The sequence below is a fragment of the Macrobrachium nipponense genome, chromosome 34 (genome assembly GCF_015104395.2).
Source record: "Macrobrachium nipponense isolate FS-2020 chromosome 34, ASM1510439v2, whole genome shotgun sequence".
Lineage (NCBI taxonomy): Eukaryota > Metazoa > Arthropoda > Malacostraca > Decapoda > Palaemonidae > Macrobrachium > Macrobrachium nipponense.
Window position 1 is genome coordinate 28,254,474 of NC_061095.1, and position 22,230 is coordinate 28,276,703.

The 22,230-nt window shown below is 40.5% G+C and overlaps 1 protein-coding gene across 1 annotated transcript in view; it reads right to left on the reverse strand.

Moving 5' to 3' along the window:
- LOC135207684 (chromatin-remodeling ATPase INO80-like) overlaps window positions 1-22,230 on the reverse strand; it is a 52,043-nt gene that overhangs the window by 25,921 nt on the left and 3,892 nt on the right. Inside the window, exons 4-5 of the mRNA XM_064239522.1 lie at window positions 13,554-13,648; window positions 13,244-13,316 (exon numbers count right to left, since the gene is read on the reverse strand). Of these exons, the coding sequence (XP_064095592.1) occupies window positions 13,244-13,316; window positions 13,554-13,648 (168 nt within the window). The remainder of the gene's footprint in view (window positions 1-13,243; window positions 13,317-13,553; window positions 13,649-22,230) is intronic.

Genomic DNA, 22,230 nt, shown 5'->3' on the forward strand with positions numbered 1-22,230 from the left:
GAAGGGAGCGTCGACAAGGACATGCCAGTACTATGTGTCTTTCAGATCTATAGAAACTGTCCAAGTCCCTTTTGGAATGATTGAATGTACTTGGGCAACAGTAGTCATCCAAAACTTTTAGCAAACAATGTGCTTTGTTCAGAGGAATCCTTTTTGGGAACACTAAAGAGATGTATACAGGCTATATACAGGCAGTCCCCAATTATCGGTGGGCCTTCATTCTCTGAGTGGTGCTGAAAAGTGAAAACCACCAATTACCAAAACTTGGTGATTTATGGCTCTTATGGTGCCAATATCCGGTTTATGGCGCCTATGTTAGGTATGTTATGAAGCCATAACTCTATTATTGGTGCCTTATGGTGCCATAGTTCTCCAATTTTATGACTCTAGACAGACGCCACAAAACTGGATCGCCATCAACCTAGTCCACCGATAACCAGGAACTGCCTATAAAGGGAAAAATCTGAAGCCTGTTTATCAAATCCTAGGGTCCTTGGTGTAAAACTAGGCTATTGCCTAGGATCATAAAATGATGTGTTAACATGATATTGTTAAACTACAATAAAGTTTTGTACATACTTACCTGGCAGATATATACTTAGCTATAGTCTCCGACGTTCCCGACAGAATTTCAAATCTCGCGGCACACGCGACAGGTAGGTCAGGTGGTCTACCTTACCCGCCGCTGGGTGGCGGATGTACGAACCACTCCCGTAAGCTTGTCAGATTTTTCTCTTCCACCTGTCTCCTGAGGGGAGGCGGGTGGGCCATTAACCGTATATAATCTTGCCAGGTAAGTATGTACAAAACTTTATTGTAGTTTAACAATATCATTTTTGTACATGAACTTCCCTGACAGATATACAGTAGAGCCTCGGTTCTCGACAATAATTCGTTCCAGAATGAGCGTCGAAATTCGATTATTTCGAGAACTGAATCAAGTTTTCCCATAAGAAATAACTGAAAATGGATTAATCCGTTCTTGACCATCAGTTATTTACCCTAACCTTGCCTTTTTATACAATACATTACATGTAAATTACAACTAAATAAGTTAAAAGTTAAATAAATATCATGTTAAACGTGTATTTATAATTTTAAATGTATAATATACAGTATAAAAGAAAACTAGCCTGCGTCCAACCGATTGTTGACCAAGCGTCATAGGCTACCTAGGTAAATAGTAAGTAGAACGTAGTGTAGTGGGTAGGCATAAAACGTGTTGCTAACATAATAAAAACATTGAAAAGCAAGTCTAATTATTACAGTAAATTAATAAACTATTAAAATGAAACCCAATTTATATTTATCAAAAACTTGCAAAAAATTTGCTACAGTAAGTCGGCATTTAAGGAAACAAACCATAGCGCAGCCCTGGTGGTTTATATCGGGACTATGGTAGTAAACAAACCATATCTCGTTATAAGCCTAGAAACGTTTACATTTGATTTTAATTTATGGTAAATCTTTTATGGAGTCGACTGCAATACTGTATACAAATTCGCTTGAAAATTATCTTTCAGTAAATGTAATGTTATGATACTAACGATTTTGTTTCATAAATGTCCTTATAAAAAAGGTGCGTCTTTTACGGCAAATTGTCCAATATCAGGGCTGGTTTCAAGCTTATTAGACTTTGACAATTATTATGGTACTGCATGGTACATATATACGTACGTATAAATAAAAGAATCTTCTTAATTTGTTTAATTACTATACCATTACGTACCAGCATCTCTTGAGTTTAATATCAAGCTAACCTCCTCTTCTTTTTTTTTTTTTTTTTTTTTTTTTTTTTTTTTTTTTTTTTTATGAGGACGCTTATAAACGAAGCATACAGATTGCGTTCGTTCCGCGCACGTAAACATTGACGTCCTTTTTACAGCATACATAAAAGAATTCGTCTTTATTTCTATAATTATTCTTACCATAGCGGCTTCTCTGATTAAGCTAAGGCTAACCTCCTCTTACCAGCAAGCTTTCTTTACAAAGATTAAGATTGCGTTCGCTACCGAACGGCACACGTTACGTATGTGACAGTGGTTTCACTACCAAATCTCACAACGTAAAACAATGACGTTATTTTTACAGTAAACATAAAAGAATCTACTTAATTTCTATAATTAATGTATACCGTAGCGGATTCTGAGTTAACCTAAGGCTAACTCTTCTTTACCGGCACACTTAAAAAGCTTAGATTGCGTTGCTACCAAACCGAACATGTTACGTATGTAACTGGTTTCACTACCAAATCTTACACGTAAACATTGACGTATTACAGTACAACATAAAAGATTCTTCTTAATTTCTTAATTACTACGCACTTAATATGGCATAGTGGCTTCTCTGATATAAGCTATGACTAACTTCTTCTTTACCGGCAAGCTTAACAAAGCTTAAAGATTGCATTCGCTACCGAACCGCACATGTAACCTACGTACGTAACATTGCCTTCACTCCAAACCGAACACTTAAATACGTTTTGCATTTGATACTGAAACGCGCGCCTCAAGTGTGAGCATGGTTTTAGAATATGTCTACGCTTGTAAAAAAATCAAGCAAGGGTGCTTGATTAAATTTTTTTTCTCTCTCATCACTTTCATGCAGAGGAGAGGATAGACGAAACTTCAGGTTATTTTGGAGTTGGAAATGATGGAAACATTTTGAAGAAGGAAAACGCGAGATGCCATGTAAACACATTTTCCATTATTTCAGAGATTAACAATAGCAAAAGGTTTTAATAGATAGCCAGTAGTAATGTTGGGACCCATGATGAATCAAAGTAACTGCGTATAGAGTTGATACCACCGAAAAAGCAAACGAAATGCGCGCAAGGTGTACAAGACACGACACATGTTTGAATTTTTGTAAACATTAGTTGCGGACTTTAAACAATGCTGATTGTCGTCACCAGTGTTACCAACCGTTTTGCTAAATTATGCTAGTCGGTCCAAGCAAGAATTTATGCCAAATATGGTGCAATTTTGTGCCAGAATTATGCTATTAATCTATCATTATCTCATTTCTCTAATACATTTGAGCTAAAACAACGATGTAATGGAAATTTAAAACATCTATATATTAGGTGAAATGATACAAAGTGACGAACAGACAATATTATAACTAATAATTTGATGATCTTTACATGTTAGGAAAACTAGTTACAATAAAAACACCATTTTTCTTTAATAGATCACATACGTAATCACTAGTACACTATTTGATATGCAATCACTATTATATTATTTGAGAAATACGTGAAGATCACACATACAAATGTGAAGAAAAACAACAAATTTTACTTATTACTGCATCATTATCATGCCACTCAGAACCATTTTTCTTTAACAGGTCACATAAACAATTAATAAATACTTGAAAATGTGTGAAAATTACTTCAAATATAACATTTTGTTGATTTTACTGATATTTACTGAAAAATTAAAACTAAAAAAAAGGTAAACAAACAAACCAGTCTCTACTCAAGAAGAAAAACATACGTACTTATTACTTGATCATTATCATGCCACTGAAACCACTATTTTTTCTTTAACAGGTCACATACACAATGAATAAATACTTGAAAATTGTGTGAAAATCACTTCAGACATAATTAAAATTTTGATAACTACTGAAAAAAATAAAACTTAAAAAGGAAAAAAAGTAATTCTTTACTCATGAAGAAAAAACATTATTAACACTTTACTGATCGTTTGTCATGCCACTGTGGGTATTTATTTATATTCACAAAATTTAACATTCCTTAGTTGGGTTCAAACTTAGCAATTAACTCATTTGTTAGTGCTGCTTTTGAGGCAATTTCACTTGAAGATACATTCACTATAGCTGTGTATGAAATTGAGGAATTTTCTGCATTTTATTTAAAATTTTAGTGAAACTACATTCTAAAATTGTACTAGAACCCTAAGTGTGAAAGAAATTATGCTAAGCTCCAATTCTTGGGTCAAATTATGCTAAAAAACATGAAATTATGCTACATTTGGTAGCACTGGATGACGCCAACTAGCGGCGGCTGGCGGAAACAGTTTAGTTTACAAACAACATATGGTCGTGGGTCGGAAACTGGTTTTTTGGTTGAAAACAGATACAAAGTTTATTTGAAATTTAGTGGCGAAATCTGATTATGTCGAGTTCTAATACGGTCGTGAACCGGGTCTCTACTGTATACTTAGCTGATTGGCACCCTTGGTGGAGGGTAAGAGACAGCTCAATAATACAGGTAAGACGGGAAAACAACTAATGTTGTGGATATAAAAAAAAAAACCTTGGTTCTCACCTTTTCAGGATGAAGACTTCATAGATACTATCTCTGAGTCTGCATTGCCTGGAGAGCTACAGCTAGGACGTGACCTGATGCTGAAAGACTCTCGGATCTACCACTGGGATATGTGATCCCCTATTGTGGTAGAATCCAAGTCGGATGCTGTTAGAGGGACCTTGTCCACTTACCTAACAGATCCTTACCACTACCTCTGCAAGGAGCCAAAACCCACCAGACCACCTAACCAAAATACAAAGGGTTAATATTACGACAAAAAGAGGTGCCTCCTGCAACCTCTTTCAAACAACCAAAAAACAACAATATAAAATATAGGGTAACATATAAAAAAATTTACACAGGATAAGTTTCAGCTCCCTGCCCCAGCACGAATCCGCCGATACGAAAGGACCAAGGCGAAGCATTTATCATATGTGATTTTTACATCACGTAGGTAGTGGTTTGCGAAAACCGATTGGCATCTCCAAAAAGTCGCCTCCATCAAGTTCCGCACAGACATATTTTTTCTGAATGCAAGCGAATTGCGATGGCTCTCACCTCGTGAGCTTTCACTTTCAGTAGTCTAAAATGTTCTTCCTTACAGGCAACATGTGCCTCTGTAATAAGGCTTCTCAGAAAAAAGGAAAGAGCATTCTTCGACATGGCCGAGTTGGGTCCTTTACGGAGCACCAAAGCACATCTTGATTAGCCTTAAGTTGTTCTTTCCTCTTAAGGAAATACTTCATAATTCTCATAGGGCAAAGAGTTCTTTCAGGCTCTTCCCTACTAGAAAAGATAAACTACGAACTTCAAAGCTCCTGGGCCAAGGGACGTGATGGGTTTGCATTCTTTGCAAGGAAACTTGGAAGAAACGAACACACCATAGAATCTTCCTTAAACCCTACATTGCCCTCAATAGCTTGGAGCTCACTCACTCTCTTAGCTGTAGCTAGGGCCAAAAAGGAAGATAGCCTTCTTCGTCAGATCCTTGAAAGAGGCTAAGCCAGGAGGTTCGAATCTAGACGATCCAAGGAATTGTAGAACTACGTCTAGATTCCAGTTCGGTACTACATGAGGATGCTTAATGGTTTCAAATGATCTAATAAGATCATGCAGGTCCTTATCATCGGATATATTTAAGCCTCTATGCCGAAATACCGCCGCCAACATACTGCGGTATCCCTTAATAGTTGACACAACCAGATGACATTCTTCTTTGAGGAAAATAAGGAAATCCGCAATTTGGGTCACAGAGGTACTGGAAGAGGAAATGTTCTTCTCTTGCACAACGTCTGAAAGACATCCCACTTTGACTGGTATACACGCAAGGTGGAAGGTCTCCTCGCTCTTGCGATTGCTTTAGCAGATGTTGCTGAAAAGCCTTTCGCTCTTGACCAAACGTTTGGACAGTCTGAAGCCAGTCAGACTGAGAGCGAGGAGATTTTTGTGGTACCTGTCGAAGTGGGGTGTCTGAGTAGATCGCTCCTTAGCGGGAGCGATCTTGGAAGGGTCCACCAACCATTCCAGTACCTCTGTGAACCATTCTTGGGCCTTCTGGGCCGGCCAAAAGGGAGCGATTAAGGTCATTCTCGTTGAATCGGACTCTACGAACTTCTTGATGGTTAGCCCCAGGATCTTGAAGGGGGGAAACGCGTAGACGTCGGAGTCCGTTCCAGTCTAGAAGAAGAGCATCTATTGCTACTGCCTCTGATCCGATATCGGGGAGCAGTAAGGATCCAGCCTCTTGTTCTTTGACGTGGCAAAGAGGTCTATGTGTGGCCTGCCCCATAACTTCCACAGGATCTGGCATACATCCAGATGAAGGGTCCACTCTGTGGGAAGGACCTGATCTTTCCTGCTGAGGAGATCTGCTCTTCATTCCTTTCTCCCTGCACGAACCTGGTGAGAAGCTTGATTCCTCTTTATTCTGCCCACAGAAGAAGGTCTCTTGCTGTCTCGTACAGGGAGAAGGAATGCGTCCCCCCCTGTTTCCTGATATATGCCAGAGCTGTAGTGTTGTCCAGCGTTGACCTGCACTACCGATCTTCTTTGACGTTTGGGCTCGAAAGCCTTCAGAGCCAGCCACACAGCCATCAAACTCCTTTCTGTTGATGTGCCAGGCTACTGGTCCCCCACCCAGGTACCTGACACTTCGCTGGTTCCCAGAGTTGCACCCCCCCCACCCCATGTCCGACGCGTCGGAGAACAACACCAGGTTGGGGGTCTGTGATTGAAGAGACAGTCCCTTCGAGCAAAGAGGTTGGGATCTGTCCACCATAAGAGATGTTTCTTGATGTCCTGGGATAAACGCACAGGGAGAACGTCAAATCAAACCTGAGAACGACGACTCCAATTCCGATGAAGAAAAGAATTGGAGCGGTCTCAGGTGCAAACCTTCCTAGGGAAACAAATTGCTCCAGAGAGGAGAGCGTCCCAGCAGACTCATCCACTCCCTCACTGTGCATAACTTCTTTCCCTAAGAAGGTTGTTACTCTCTCGAATCCTCGGGCTATCCTTTCCTGTGAGGGAAAAGCCCGAAAACTCAGAGAGTTCATCTGTATCCCGAGATACACACACTCTTGCTCGGGAATAATTAGTGATGACTTCTTGAAATTGACGAGAAGTCCAAAGCCTTCGTCAATTCTAAAGTTACTTGTAAGTCCTCAAACAACGATCTTCTGAATTGGCCCTTATTAGCCAATCGTCGAGGTACATGGATATCCTCACCCCATTTCAAATGAAGCCATTGAGCCACATTCCTCAAAATCCCCGTGAACACTTGAGGGGCCGTCGAGAGCCGAAAACACAGAGCCCTGAACGTGAAAAATTTTCCCCCCCATCATGAATCTGAGAAACTTCCTCGAGGAAGGATGGATCGGTACGTGGAAGTAAGCGTCCTGTAAATCCAAAGGAAAACCATCCAGTCCCCTGGACGAAGTGCTGCCAGCACTGATGAAGGCGTTTCCATCGTGAACTTCTTCTTTTCTACGAAGAAGTTCAGGGCGCTTACATCCAACACCGGTCTCCATCCCCCTGAGGACTTCGGAACTAGAAAAGGCGGTTGTAGAAGCCCGATGAATGATGGTTCTGTCACTAGTTCGATAGCCCCCTTCTCCAGCATCTGATCTACTGCTAGATGGAGAGCTTGATTCATGATGGGGTCTCTGTACCTGGCCGTCAGTCCCTGGGCATGGTGGTCGTCAAGGGAGGTCTTTCGACGAAAGGGATGAGGTAACCTCTCCTCAAAATAGAAAGGGTCCAAGGGATCCGCCCCTTTTTGGGCCCAGACTCTGCAAACTCTAAGAGTCTGGCGCCCACCGTTGTTTTGAAGGACTTGCAAGTTATTTTGGGGGCTTTAACAAGACTTGGCGAAAGTCTTACCCCTTCTTGAAGGTCTACGACCTCTAAACGTAGAGGTTCTTGATGAAGATGCCCCTCGAAAGGGTTTTTCTCGAACACTTGCCTTTTCCTTCTTAGCCTTGGTAGGGAAGGAAGGGCGAGGTTTTCTTGCCAACTGTGCCAAAAGGTCCTGGGTGGCTTTGGCCGAAAGTGATCTCGAAATGTCCTGCACTCGATGTTTCGGAACAACTGAGTAGACAGAGGAGCAAACAGCAAAGAAGACCTCTGAGCATGGGAGACCGACTTCGTTAAGAAGGAACAATAAACCGACCTCTTCTTCACGATCCCGGCCCCATAAAGGGAGGCGATTTCACTCGCTCCCGTCTCTTACGACTTGTCCATACAAGACAAAACACACATAAGATCTTCTGGCGAAATTGACTCTGGCACTTCAATTTTCTTGGCTAGGACTCCCAACGACCAATCAAGGAAGTTAAATACTTCTAGCACTCTAAACATACCTTTGAGCAAATGATCCAATTCATTCATTGCCCAAGTCGTCTTAGCAGAGTTAAGGGCAGTTCTCCTTGTCGAATCTACCAGCGCCGAAAAATCCGAATCAGCCGAAGACGGTAGACCCAATCCTAAGGGCTCTCCTGTTTCGTACCAGAAACCAGCGAGCTCCTGATAACTTCGAAGGAGGAAAAGCGAAACATCGTTTTCCCCGCTTCTTCTTTGGAAGCCATCCAGGAACCAAAACTCCTCAGTGCCTTCTTCATTGAAAGAGTTGGCTTCATCCTCACACAAGAAGAACTCTTCGCTGTCTTCGCCGTTGAAAAGAAAAAAAGTGAGTGAGGAGGAGATGGAGCCTAGGAGTAAGGGAACCCCAAACCCCAAAAAAAACTTGTAAAATAGCTCTGTAAGCTTATTGTAAGAAGGAGACAGCAGCAGAGTAAGTTCGGTTTCCTCATCCGAAACCTTCTAGGACGTCTTGTCGAGGGCGAGCGCGGAAGATCCTTAGGTGACGAAGGGATCCTAGCAGGAGTTTGAGCGAGAGGTTGGAGAACGCCTCTCTTAGAAGAGTTCACATCCACTGGAGAACGATGAGAAGATCTGGGATGTCTACCGAGGAGACTCCCTCTTCGAGGTATACGGAATCTCAGCCGAAGGAGGAGAGGTAGGGCTTCCTACTCCGAGAATCCTCGGAAATATCCACAGGGCGCTTACGAGGAGGCGAGCGCCTACTATACTCTATGCGCCTATCCTGAGGCGAGCGGCTGCCAGGAGAAGAGCGCCTATCGAGAGCAGAGCGATTGCGCGGCTCTCCATACCTGTCCCAGTTGCGTACGATCAACGGAAGTTCGACTGGAAGGGCGAAAATGCGCCTACTAGGAGAAGGCTGCTTGCGAGACCTCTTGATGTCTAACAAGAGGGTAACCATTCAGGAGAAGGGCGCTTCAAAACTAACGAGCGCCTACTTGGAGAAGGGCGCGCTTCGGGATTCCTGGTGCCTACCAAGAGACAAAACGGTCAGGAGAAGTGCGCCTAGAAGCGGGAGAGCGCCTACACGGAGAAGGGCGCTTGAAGACTCTGTTGTCTGCCCCTAGGAGAATAATCAGGAGTATGACGCCTTAAAGAGACGAGCGCCTACTAGGAGATCTATGTGCAGTAGGCTCTTGGCGCCTACCTTGCGGGGAGCGGCTAACAGTAGGCCGTCTATCATGCACACGACTCCTACCGACTCTAGATGGCCTGTCAGGAGAGAAGTCACGATCCGACACTCGAGGAGAGTGACATCTGGAAGAAGAACGCCTACTTGTATAAGGGCGCCTTCTAGAATCTTGAGGCTGCTGAGGAGAAGTCTCACGCGAGGGGAGTTGAAGAAATCGCGTGATGAGCGGTGCAGTGCGCTTACCGGAATCGGGAAATCCAATCTGGAGAAAAACTTCTTTCTCCATGACAGAGCGTCCTACCGATGTTTGGCGCCTTGAAATCGAAAGAGAGCCAGGCGAGCGAGGGCGCTCACGCGAGCACCCCCACCTTCATACGAAACCTCCCCATATGAAGGAGAACGATCCTCTGAAGAGCGGCGCCTAGATCTCTTGATCGGAAGAGAAACGTCCTTCTTCTTCCTACGTGATCTAACTGCTAGAGAGTCTGCTAGCGCCGTGATCTTGAGCTTGAAGTCCCGCGAGTACTCTCGTAGGAGAATCTTCTTGTTCTTCCTCGAAGCAGGCGCCGAGCGCGGAGCGCGAGAAGAAGAACGATCACAGGATTCTTGGGTTTCTTCGCCTCCACCGACGATTCTTCCCAGGGAAAACCTCCGGACTAGAAGCCAAAGGACTGCAGGGAGCCTTCCAAGCCCTCTTCAACGGGCGCGAACGCATCCCGGGGAGTTCCAACCTCTCTTCGGAGAGGGAGACGACGAAGAGGAGAAGCATTGGCGTAGGAGCTCTTCTTGTAGCGATCCGAGGCAGCCTGGGAGCGTACTTCAGGATCTGCCGAGGGGACGCCTGACCGGTGGGGGCTCTCCCTAGCCCTCCTGCGGCTTTCGACTTTCCCTACTCCACTGGAACTGGGAGTCTGGAAGAGGTCTAGGCCTAGAGGCACTAAGGACGCCGGTCATACGCACCCTCCACAACACTGGGGACACTGCACTGATCACTAACACTCTCCTTACCTTCCAACTGACGAATCTTCTGATCCATAGAACGATTCGTGGCTTTCAGAGCTGCCGCCTCCGAAGGCGAATCTTCGGCTTCGGTGGGCGTGGGGAGCCGGGGCTGCAACTTGGAAGAAGGTTCTAATTCTAGTTAGTACTATTAGGATCCACATCCAACTCACTCATTCTAGATCTGCTAGAACTTCTAGAGGAAGCCTTACGCACTCTATCACGTTCCAACTTCCTAACATAAGAGAGAGAGCCTTATATTCTTCTTCATTCAATCCCTTACATTCACTACAAGGTTAGCAAAAGAACATTCATTCCCCCTGCATTTCATGCAAACCGTGTGGGGGTCTACCGAAGCTTTCGGCAACCTCACCATTACATTCCATTCATTCAACGCAAACCCTAAACAAAACCGAAGTTTTAACTACCGAATCTAGATCAGACATCGTTAAAGAAAATCAAACTCAAATCAAACCGGTCCACAATCAGCGTTATGCCAAGCCAAACAAAGCGAATACGTCACCAAAAGAAGTCCAAATTAACTCCAGGCAAGCGAGAATCGAAAAACTATCGAGAGGAACCGACAACAGTTGTTATCGTTCCCGCAACAGAGAAAAATCGACAAGCTTACGGGAGTGGTTCGTACATCGCCACCCAGCGCGGGTAAGGTAGACCACCTGACCTACCTGTCGCGTGTGCCGCGAGATTTGAATTCTGTCGGGAACGTCAGAGACTATAGCTAAGTATATATCTGTCAGGGAATCATGTACAAAATTTATTTTTACTTACTTAGTTTAGTTTACTACCTAATACAGGTTTACCTCATCCTTTTGGATAGTAATCATGCTATAGGCCATAAACAAAATCTACTATATATGGTCTAAATTATTCTACACTGAATCTGTTTGACTATCATTTCATGTACACTACTGCCTAGGCTACCGTAGACATCATTATCTGAAAGGATTATTTACATTAGCTAGAACTTCAAGATAAAATGACAAATTCGTCAAATTTTGCGCTTTTCACGAATAACAAACCCATGACCATAAGAAAGCACTGACCACGTGCTCAGAAAACAAATGCCAGGTTTTGGCTTTCAAACCAGAAATGAAACACTTGCTCTACAGTTTAAACTAACAATTTTTAACTTGAGCTTAAAAATAGCATTTAACTTTCAAGTTATGTTTCCATAAGGAAAATACACGCAGTCACTGGTTATTGGTGGGGGTTACATTCTCAGCTGGGTGCTGATAAGCAAAAACTGCCATTAACTGAAACTTGGCAATTTAGGGTGCTTACAGCGACAAGTTTCAGCTACTGCTGCCAGTAACCAGTTAATGGTGCCTCTGTTGGGTAAGTTATGGTGCTATGTCTATTATCAGCACCTTATGGTGCCGATAACCAAAATTCAGCCCAATATGGTGCCATAAGTTGCTGATTTTATGGCACTACACAAGCCCCATAAAACCGGATCGCCATTAATTGGGGACTGCCAGTATTGAATTAAAGCAATGTTTGCTAAAAGAGCACTGGCATGTAGTCTTCAAACTGCAAGGATTCAAGTAGTATGTAATATCCATGGTCTTTTAACCGACCCGGTTACAAAGACGATGGCAGACGTGAACATTAGTCACTTTTTCCAGATTTTGATGTGGATTAAACTGGGCTAAGCCTCACTGAAGATGAGAGAAAAGGCCCTCGTCTTTGAGTCCCTTATACTCTATCACTCGTGTTGTAGTGTTTATCATTAGGACACAATACCTGGCTACAAAAAGAAGCTAAAAGATGTTTCTTTAATATTAGTTTAGTCACCATGGAGAGCGTTGGCACACCATGGAAGGTAACTCCTTTGAGGACAAAAACAGTGACTACGCTACCCAAACACAAAATGGCTCAACAGTTCAATAAAAACAAATATACTACTAAACTTGTTAACTGCATAAGGCCCTAAACTGCTGTTTAGTGGGAAGGGATGAAGCACTATTTTCAGATTGAATAAAAGGGAGAATTGTGGCCAATATTGGTTTTGCTTCTGTAGTTTTTGTATGCCATTATTTTCCAGATGAAGATAACTATTCTCTAAATTCAATGTATATACAGCAAGAAACTATTCTCTAAATACAATGTATATACAGCAAGAAACTATTCTCTAAATACAATGTATATACAGCAAGAAAATACAGTACAATCCAACATGCACAAATACTTGAATTATACAAAATTTTTTTTGCTCTTTACTGTGCGATAGTAGGCATAAATAGCAACATAGTATGTTACTGGAAAAGAAATTCTTAGCTCTAAAAGTTGCAAAACAATACAATTCATGCTCATCTACAGGTATTTTCTTTAGACAAGTTATGGATATTTTTGTTTTTGGCAAACTTCCACTTGACGTTTGGCAATTTGTTTTTGCCGATTCGCTTTTTGAACTTGCTACAACAATTAAACCATTCACAGCTGCAAAATAGAACCAAACCCTGTATCCTAGCATAACATTAAAAACAACTTTAAAGAGAATAATCCGTGGAAAACATTACAATTTTGACATCACTTCAGTCTGAAAGGGTTAAAACACAACTAAAAACAATATTACTACAATACAGGTTGATGTAAATGCATGGAAAGGATGAAAGCACTGAAGAATACAATAGTAATCTATACATCTGAGCAGTGAATTATAAAAAAAAGGTAAAAGTAAATAAAACTTAATGCTGGTTATAAAATTTGAAGTAATTCATGTAAAATTGCTAGTAAATAATAAAAATTATCTGGTACATCTGTAAGGTTGATATTTGTTAAAATGTTTGAATCTTGTTAGTGCTTCTATTTTGGTTTCCTATATTTATTATTAATATGCCATAATCTTAAAATTTTCATTTACTTTTCCTTTACACATTAATAGCAATACAATAATAAACAAAATATAAAAATTTTATACATTCAAAACTCACAGTATCAGCAGCAGTGAGGTTGATACCAACCCCTCCAGCTCGGGTGGATAACAAGAACACAAATATATCTGCTCTGAAAGACAAGATGATAAAATTATATTAAAAAATGAATTAAATCATCAAAAAATTAAATTAAAATGTTCATAGGAAAATCGACCTTTATTATTGCCTCATTAAAAACCAGAAGGAAACTCCCAAATTATAAAACTGCTCAAGTTATAAACACATGACAAATATGACTTCTGTAATATACCATATATTCTCTTTCTCATGCCGTATCATTCTACGTTTAAGTTACTAAATTCCTTACTTCGTCTGGAAATCAGCCACCATATCTCTTCGGTCTGAAATCTTCGATGATCCATCAAGCCTCATGTATTTGTGCTTTCGATGCCACATGTACTCCTGTAATAAAAAAAGTTTTAAATATAATTACAGAAATATATGGTGCATATATTATTTTCTAATGTTTTTTTTTAATTCATTGCTTATGCTGCCCATTTTGTTTGTTAAGAAATGCTCCAAAACAATATTTATTATGATAAATTAACATGGGCCAATTTACATCCAAATCGATTTATGACTGGTTGTTCGTAACCAATTGCGTAGTAAGTCGACTACTACCTGTAATGTAAAAATATATGTCCTATTCCCATTAACATAATTTGTAACATAACTATGGTAATTTTTTACTATCATACGATGGTTGAAATCAGCTGACCTGGCTGTATGTGTTTTCCAAACAAGTATATCATTACTACCAATACTTTTTGCATTCTCTTTTACTTTTTTAAACTTAACTAGAAAATGGGATACATTAAGAGATGGAGTGAAAGGGGTTCAGCCTAACTAAAAACCTGGACTATAGATGAAGAGGAGGAAACAAAAGAGGTTAGCCTATTGTTATATTTTGGTCGTAAAGCTAAATTTAACTCGCATGATAACATGAGATACATGATAAAATAATTTTTGAGGGTGAAAATTTGGGGGTCGCATGATATGCGAGATCGCGTGTTATGCGAGTATATACGGTAATATAATCGGAGATTGTAAGCAAGGAATCTGTGAGAATTGGCAACACCTGCGCAACCCTGTGATACCCAGTCTTTTCCTAACTGCCTTGGAGAGTAGATGCTAATGCTTCACTCTCCTCCCAAGCTGGTTGTGTTTTACCCATGTTCTTTCTTTCCAGTGTGATTGAGTGTTTGTGTTTTGGATTATGGCTTCCTCTGAAACTACTCATCCTTGCCAGCGTATGTGTCCAGGCGTCCGAAGATTTCCTTGCTTGAGGTTTTCAGCATCTGTAGTAATGGACCCGCACACCACTTGCAGTAGGTGCAGTGCTACAACAAATCCTTGTCTGGAGTGTTTTACCTGGCCTAAGGCTCAGTGGAAGATGTTTTACAGGAAGAGGGAGCATCGGAGAGTTTCTATTCTTTCTACTTGGGAAGGCTTTGCTTCTACGTGGAATGAGTCATTGGCTCCTTCTCCTTTGTTTGCTGTTGTTCCAGTGTCTCCTTCCTTTTCTTCCATTGATTTGTTGATGGAAGTATCAGGAGTGACACAGGCTACTGTTTTGTGTAATGTTACCTCTTCTCCTTTGGGCTCCAATACTCGTCCTGAAGGTTGGGAGGCTTCCTAATCATGATCTTGCCTTTCAGATTTGAAGTCTTCCAAAATGGTGGCGGTTTGGGCATTGCTTGGGCTACAGGGTGCTCCCTCTTTGGAAGGCTTGCTGATGCATTTCATGGAGTCCCGCGCTCCCCCCCTCTCCAAGCTCCTGCTGTCCCCTCCCGCCTCCCCCTGGCCTCTTATATGCTCGGTCACATGGTGAGGCCATCGACTAGCTCTGGTCATATGGAGAGCATGACGACACTCCCTGCATCCTCTCAGTCCATGATGTCAGTAGTAGCACCCGCTCATCCTCCCATCACTGTGACGTCATCGTTGCCTGTTATGACACCATCTTCCACACTCGCTGATTCGTTAGAGGCCTTGTTTCAGGCGGTCTTCAAGTGGCTGGAATCTATTTTGGATGACACGGTATCGGCGTTCGCTGTGAAGGAGACTGTGCAGAAGCGGAAGGCCTCGCCTCCTCCCCCTGCCGTGAAGAGATCTTGTGGAGAAGTCTCTTCTTCGTCTTCATCTTCCTCTCACACTTCACTTCATTATTCGTTTTCATCGCATCAGAAGTTGGAGAGATAAGGACTTCTCCAAGCAGAGGAGTGGTTCGCCTTCTCTTCCTTGCATCCGTGTTTCTCCTCTTCTCCATGATCGTCCTGCCAAGAGAACCTCTCCTCCTGCCCCTACATTTCGGACTAACATTTGAGATTCTGACAAGAGTTCCTGCAGGGAGGAGTCTTCCTCGTCGTCTCTGCTCAACAAAGTCACCTCTGTTCAGGTTAGTATCCCGACATTGTCGTCTATTCACGCTCGCGTACCTACACTGGGACGTGTTCGTGACTGTAGGAGTGTTGAGCCTTCATCATCTGTACACAATCGAAGCTCTGGCCTATGTGTACGTGCGGATGTGGTTCAAATTGCTCCCACATCCTCTTCCTCAGCTCCTGTGTGTTGTCGTAACAAACCTGAGGTCTTAACATATACTGCCCACCTCTAGCTGTCCCTCTATAATTTTTTTTTTTTATTCCTGGGTTGGAAAAAGACTGGGTATCAAGGGGTTTGGACACGGTCTTCGACCAGATCTCACCTCGTATGCGCAGGCATTGCCAGATCTCACAGATTCCTTGCTTACACTCTATGATTGTATTAACCGGTTTACCAGCTGCACTTGGAAATATCCTATCGTTAAGACCTCATGTTTGTTAGCTATGAAAAATACAAATTGATTCTAAAATTTGTCATTTTGTGCAGGGTAGTTTAATAACCCCCAAATTCTGCATCATTTAGCATGCCATAAGAAGAGAAAAGTAGGAGAATAGAATGAGGAGAACAGGCCTGACACTTCGAACCCTTCCCAAGAAATATGGATGACCTGTCCTGCAGACACCTCAGTATGGTATTTCTCAAAGGCAAAAATTTGTGAGCAAAGTTTCACATCTTTATAAAAACATAAAAACTGCACTAGAATCAATGTTACTTTTAAAAATAAAAGTGGTACATAAAGCTCTGGTCTAACAGCACACTCTTGACTTGGACCGCTCCACCATGTGACCACCATCATGTGCCTTACGAGAACTCATCTGAATCAATTAAAAAAATCCTAATTAGCCTACTAGTTTACTGATTTGTTATGTGGACAAAAATAGCCTGGACATTTCTTCTTCAGAATCCCCAATTATACAAAGAAAAAGGTGCAAACTCTGGCTTAGGGAAAGGATATTGCTTTTATTGCTCTTTTTGAGTCAAAGTGCGATTACAATTGGTGCGGTAGATTAGTCGGTTTCCCAAAAGTTTAAGTATGTTTGAGGCAAATAGAGGATTGTTTATTGAGTCATAGAAAACTTTAGCTAGCCTTAGTGGTGTGGTCATCACAGACTATTTTGGTTGTTTCCTCCACAATTCTCTATTTCTGAAGACTTGCTGGATAATCTCTATGCTGAGTGATCCAAAGTTTCCAGATTTACATGGAATTTGCAGAAGTGTGGCTGACACAGTAATTTTCTGCTGATGAGCTTTCTAGGAAGGACTGCCAGCAAGGAATGCTGTGTTAATACTACTAATTCAGCTGGAGGTGAGCAATCAATGTCATGTGGACATTAATGGAATTTTCAAATTTTGTAAAGTCCTCGGTTGTTCAAGGTATTCATACACTTTCCAGTCTAAAGGGTCTGGTGGTCTTATGTTGTGATGTTGCGAGTTGTTATACAAACATCCCTATTATTGGGGTGTTCCATGGCTGCCTCACAATACCCTCCATGTGATAATCTCTACTAAAGAGTGATACTATAAGCTTTCTGACTTTGTGCCTACCTAATGCTCAAGCTATGACACTGTAGTTGTTGTCAGACATGACTTGACTCTTCTGCCCTAAACAAGCAGACTGAAGGCTTTCATGGTTAGGAAAGTGCATTTAACCTCATGAGGTCTGTACTATAGCAATTATTTCCTGTAATAACTATGTAGTCCCATGCTGCCAGAAACCCCAACAGAGAAACCATTATATCAAGAAGAACCAGATCTGCAACGGTAAAAATAAACCCTGAACTAACTGCAAGGTTCTAGGTTCTACTAAAATATATGGTCTATCAGGGCTTGCCCCAGCTTGGCAGGGGGTTCTGTTCTCTGAAGAAACTTCTGTACCAAGGATAAAAATCTCTAACTTCTGTCCTTTGTTTGTTTTTCTATAGCATCTAGTGTCCACATCCCAGCAGAAATAAGTATCCCTTGTAGCTGGTTCCAGAACTAACTTTCTGTGAATGGCATGCCTCATTTATTTATGGTTAATAAAACTGGCATTGCAATGCCTAGGTAATGAAATTAGATAGGACACTAACAAAAAATTAATATTTCTTCTGCCAGATCAGCATTGTAGGTGCCATAACCCTGGAACGTGTGTCGTAACCCCAGAAATAATTTCTGATTTATATAATTGAAAAGCACCTTAACCTCGGCACGCTGTAAGCCGAACCCGTCGTAACCTGGGACTGCCTGTATATATGTATATGTATTTATAATATATATATATATATATATATATATTTTATATATATATATATATATATATATATACAGGTTGTCATTCAGAGTATTCCTGGGCAGTGCTGGGTTGGTCGCTAGTATAGTATAATGTATGAATTTCATTAAAGATTAAAATATATCAATAAAAGTTCATAATGGTAAATAGATTGAAATAAAGATTGTACATTACATTACTGCACTATGTAGGTATACTTTACAAAGCTTTCCCTACCCAGTATGTCGATGACTTTCTAAGGTTTGACTGTCATCCATTTTGACTTGTGACCAGTTTGGTCGGAACCAAACTCAGTTGTAAGTAGGAGGGTACGTGTGTGTGTGTGTGTGTGTGTGTTGTGTGTGTGTGTGTGTGTGTGTGTGTGTGTGGTGTATAATATATATATATATATATATATATATATATATATATATATATCTATATAATATATATATATATATATATATATATATATATATATATATATATATATATATACACACACACACACACACAAGTACCCTCCTACTTACAACTGAGTTTGGTTCCGACCAACTGGTCACAAGTCAAAATGGATGACAGTCAAACCTTAGAAAGTCATCGACATACTGGGTAGGGAAAGCTTTGTAAAGTATACCTACATAGTGCAGTAATGTAATGTACAATCTTTATTTCAATCTATTTACCATTATGAACTTTTATTGATATATTTTAATCTTTAATGAAATTCATACGTTATACTATACTAGCTGACCAACCCAGCACTGCCCAGGAATACTCTGAATGACAACCAATAAATCCTCTCTCTCTCTCTCTCTCTCTCTCTTCCCAAACCCCATCTACTCCCTCTTTTCACTTCCTCTCCCTTTCCTGTTAAGATAGTTGCCTTAGATACATTGACCCGCATTTTTGACATTTTGTATTCCACCACTTCTCACTCCTGCCCCCCCCCCTCCTATTGGGGCTGAACTTGCACTTGGAGGCCATCAAGAGTGTCTCTATTCATCCCAGCGACCTAAAAAACTATGGATTTGACATGAAATCCCCCATTTTTTTAGTTTATTTTTCACCTCTTCTCAACAACCACCGCCTCCCCCCTTATTGGGGCTGAACTTGGAATTAAAGGGCATTGGGAGTGTCACTATTCATCTACGAGCAACCTCAAATACTATGGATTAGCCATTAACATCAGTAATTTTTGGTTATTTTTCATGTCACCATCTCACTACTGGGGCTGAACTTAGACTTGAAGAACATCGGGAGGTCACTATTCATTTCGGCAACCTTGAAAACTATAAATTAGACACTAAAATCTGTTGTTTTCTGTTATTTTTACATGTATTCCCCTTCCCATCCCTTCTCACCTGCCTTCCTATTGGGACTGAATTTGGACTTGAAGGCCATTGGGAGTATTGGTATTCATCTCAGTGACCTCGAAAACTATGGATTAGATACTAATATCTGTTGTTTTTGGCTATTTTTACATGTCACCCCCCCTTCCAATCAGGGTTGAACTTGGACTAAAAGGCATCGGGACTGATACTATTCATCTCAGCGACCTTGAAAACTATGGATTAGACGCTAATATCTGTCATTTCCAGTTTTTTTTACATGCCACCCCCTTTCACAGCCCTTCTAACCACCGTCCTTTTGGAGCTGAAAATGGAATTAAAGGGGATCAGGAGCATCACTATTCATCTCAGCAGCATTGAAAACGTTGGATTACACACTAATATTGTTATTTTGGTTAGTTTTGTATGCAACCCCTTCCACTCCCTTCTCACCCCACTCCCTATCGGGGTTGAATTTGGACTTGAAGAGCATCAGGAGTGTACCTATTCATCTTAGCACCCTTAAACACTATGGAATAAACACAAATATCTCGTTTTCAGTTATTTTTATATCCAACCCCTTCCCACCCCTTATCACCCCCTCTTCCTATCAGGCCTGAACTTGGACTTACAGGGCATCAAGGGTTCATTATTATTCTCAGCAACCTCGAAAACTATGGATTAGACGATATCTGTATTTTCAGTTTTTACGTCACCCACTCCCCACTCCTTTTCACCCCCCAACTCTCTATTGGCCGGGATTGTGAGAGGAGGAACTGAAATGGTCACAGCAGGCAAAGGTTGATAACAAAATCAATTTTATTCACATTTGCGAGGATAATCAAAGGAATTGATAGTGTGTATGTCCTATTGTCTGTGCGCATGTAAGAGAGAGAGAGAGAGAGAGAGAGAGAGAAGAGAGAGAAGAGAGAGAGAGAGAGAGAGAGAGAGAGAGAGAGAGAGAGAGAGAGAGAGAGAGAGAGTATGTAATCAGAATCTGGCATATGTGAAAACAATCCCTCACTCGTGTATGATTGTCAATGTGTTTACACTTGGAGCTTGAGAGCAAGAAGGAGAATAATTATGCCAACACACCAACTTACTGTTGTCAAAAAGCAGAATTTAATTATAATCCAATAAACATGAGGATTTTGCAAACAAATAATTAGTACATAAAGAATGCAAGTAAGAAAAGGAAAGAGAGATCAAATAACTTTTCACAAAGAAGTGGTTTAAACAAACAAAGCAAGGTGCGCAGAAACTGAACGTGGCACTGGTGTGTTTCAGGACATGTTGATGAGTTATTTACAGGGCTAAAAAAATCGTAAAAAGCAACTGTCACTTGATAGGTATTTTACTGTAAAAAAACAAGAAGTAAATCCAGCAAATTGAGTGTACGTGAAAGCAAACAGGCCAAATGTAGTGAGAGAAATCACCCAAACGTAACTGGGAAGCGATCCCCCCAACTCTCAGCCAATAACCCACCACTATCCCCTCCCACTCCTCTCTACCAGCTCTCTCAGCACAGTTCCAAACACTCAAGTAAGACTTTCAATTTCTTATTGTTAGTTTATTGCACTTGATTATTTTCATATTGTATCATTTTAAATTTATGGCATAATTCCCTTCTTTCATTTTCTTTATGCAAATTTTTATTGCTTTTACATACATACAGTAATGTTTTGACTGTCTTTTCTCCTTCCCTCCTCAACAATGTAAACAATCCCTCAAGTCAGCTGTGTTACTGCTGTGACATACAGGTTTTGTTAATCTTTTATGCTAAATTTCATTGTGAAATGCTTTATTTTATTTAGTTTGTTGAATATGGTTATCATTAAACTATATATGGTAAAGGAAAAAACTTGTTCATACGAGTTTTTCTCGTAGGACGTGGTAGGCCGTCGAGTACAAGTAGTATAAGCAATACAATCAGCCAGGTTGAAGTATGGGTATTTTCAACAAATGACTAAAAAAAAAACGGAAAGTTCGACATAAGCGTTCGACAAACAAGGTACCATAGTGTCTGTCTATCTATCTAATATATAAACATAAGATATATTATATAATATATATATCTATATATATATATATATATATATATATCTATATATATATAGATATATACTATATATTATATAAAAAATATAAATATATATTATATATAATATAATTTTTATAGTCAATAAATATATGCTTTACATATGTGTGTGTGTGTGTGTATGAGGAGGCCCACCTCCCTAATTTTGGACGTATTAAAACGGTCGAGGGATAAATTGTCTTCCCACCCGCGTGCTGATTGGACGTATTAAACGTCGACATGAAAAAGTTTTTTTTTTAAATTCGCGGAAAAATATTTATAGGCCTACCAGCCGAAAACTTTTGAATTAGCGCCTTGGGGGATGCTGGGAGCTCACGGATCAAGGCATTGTTTTGTTTACAATCGTTACTCAGGCGCGCAAGCGGGAATTTCTTTCTTATCGCACTTAAAAAGTATCAGTGAACATCTCAGAAATTATTTCGTCACTTGCACATAATTTTGCACCACTTTTCAATTTGCCGTTACATTTGAGTATATTATATAAAAATGTGCGCAATTTCATGTAGAATACAACAAAAAAATACTCATGATTGTAGCTTTTATCAGTTTTGAAATATTTTCATATAAATAATGATAAGTGCCAAAATTTCAACCTTTGGTCAACTTTGACTCAACCGAAATGATAAAAAAAACGCAATTGTAAGCTAAAACTCTTATATTCTAGTAATATTCAATCATTTACCTTCATTTTGCACAAATTGGATGTCTCTAGCACAATATTTCGATTTATGGTGAATTTATGAAAAAAACTTTTTCCTTAACGTCCGCGCGGTAACTCTTCTGATAAATTTTTTTTGTGCGATTGTCGTAATGTTTGCAAGACCTTTTGTTTTAAATTTGCTGTTACATAAAGTTTTATATATGGGAATGTGCACAATTTCATGCACAATACAACTAAAAACAATCCATGGTTGTAGCTTTT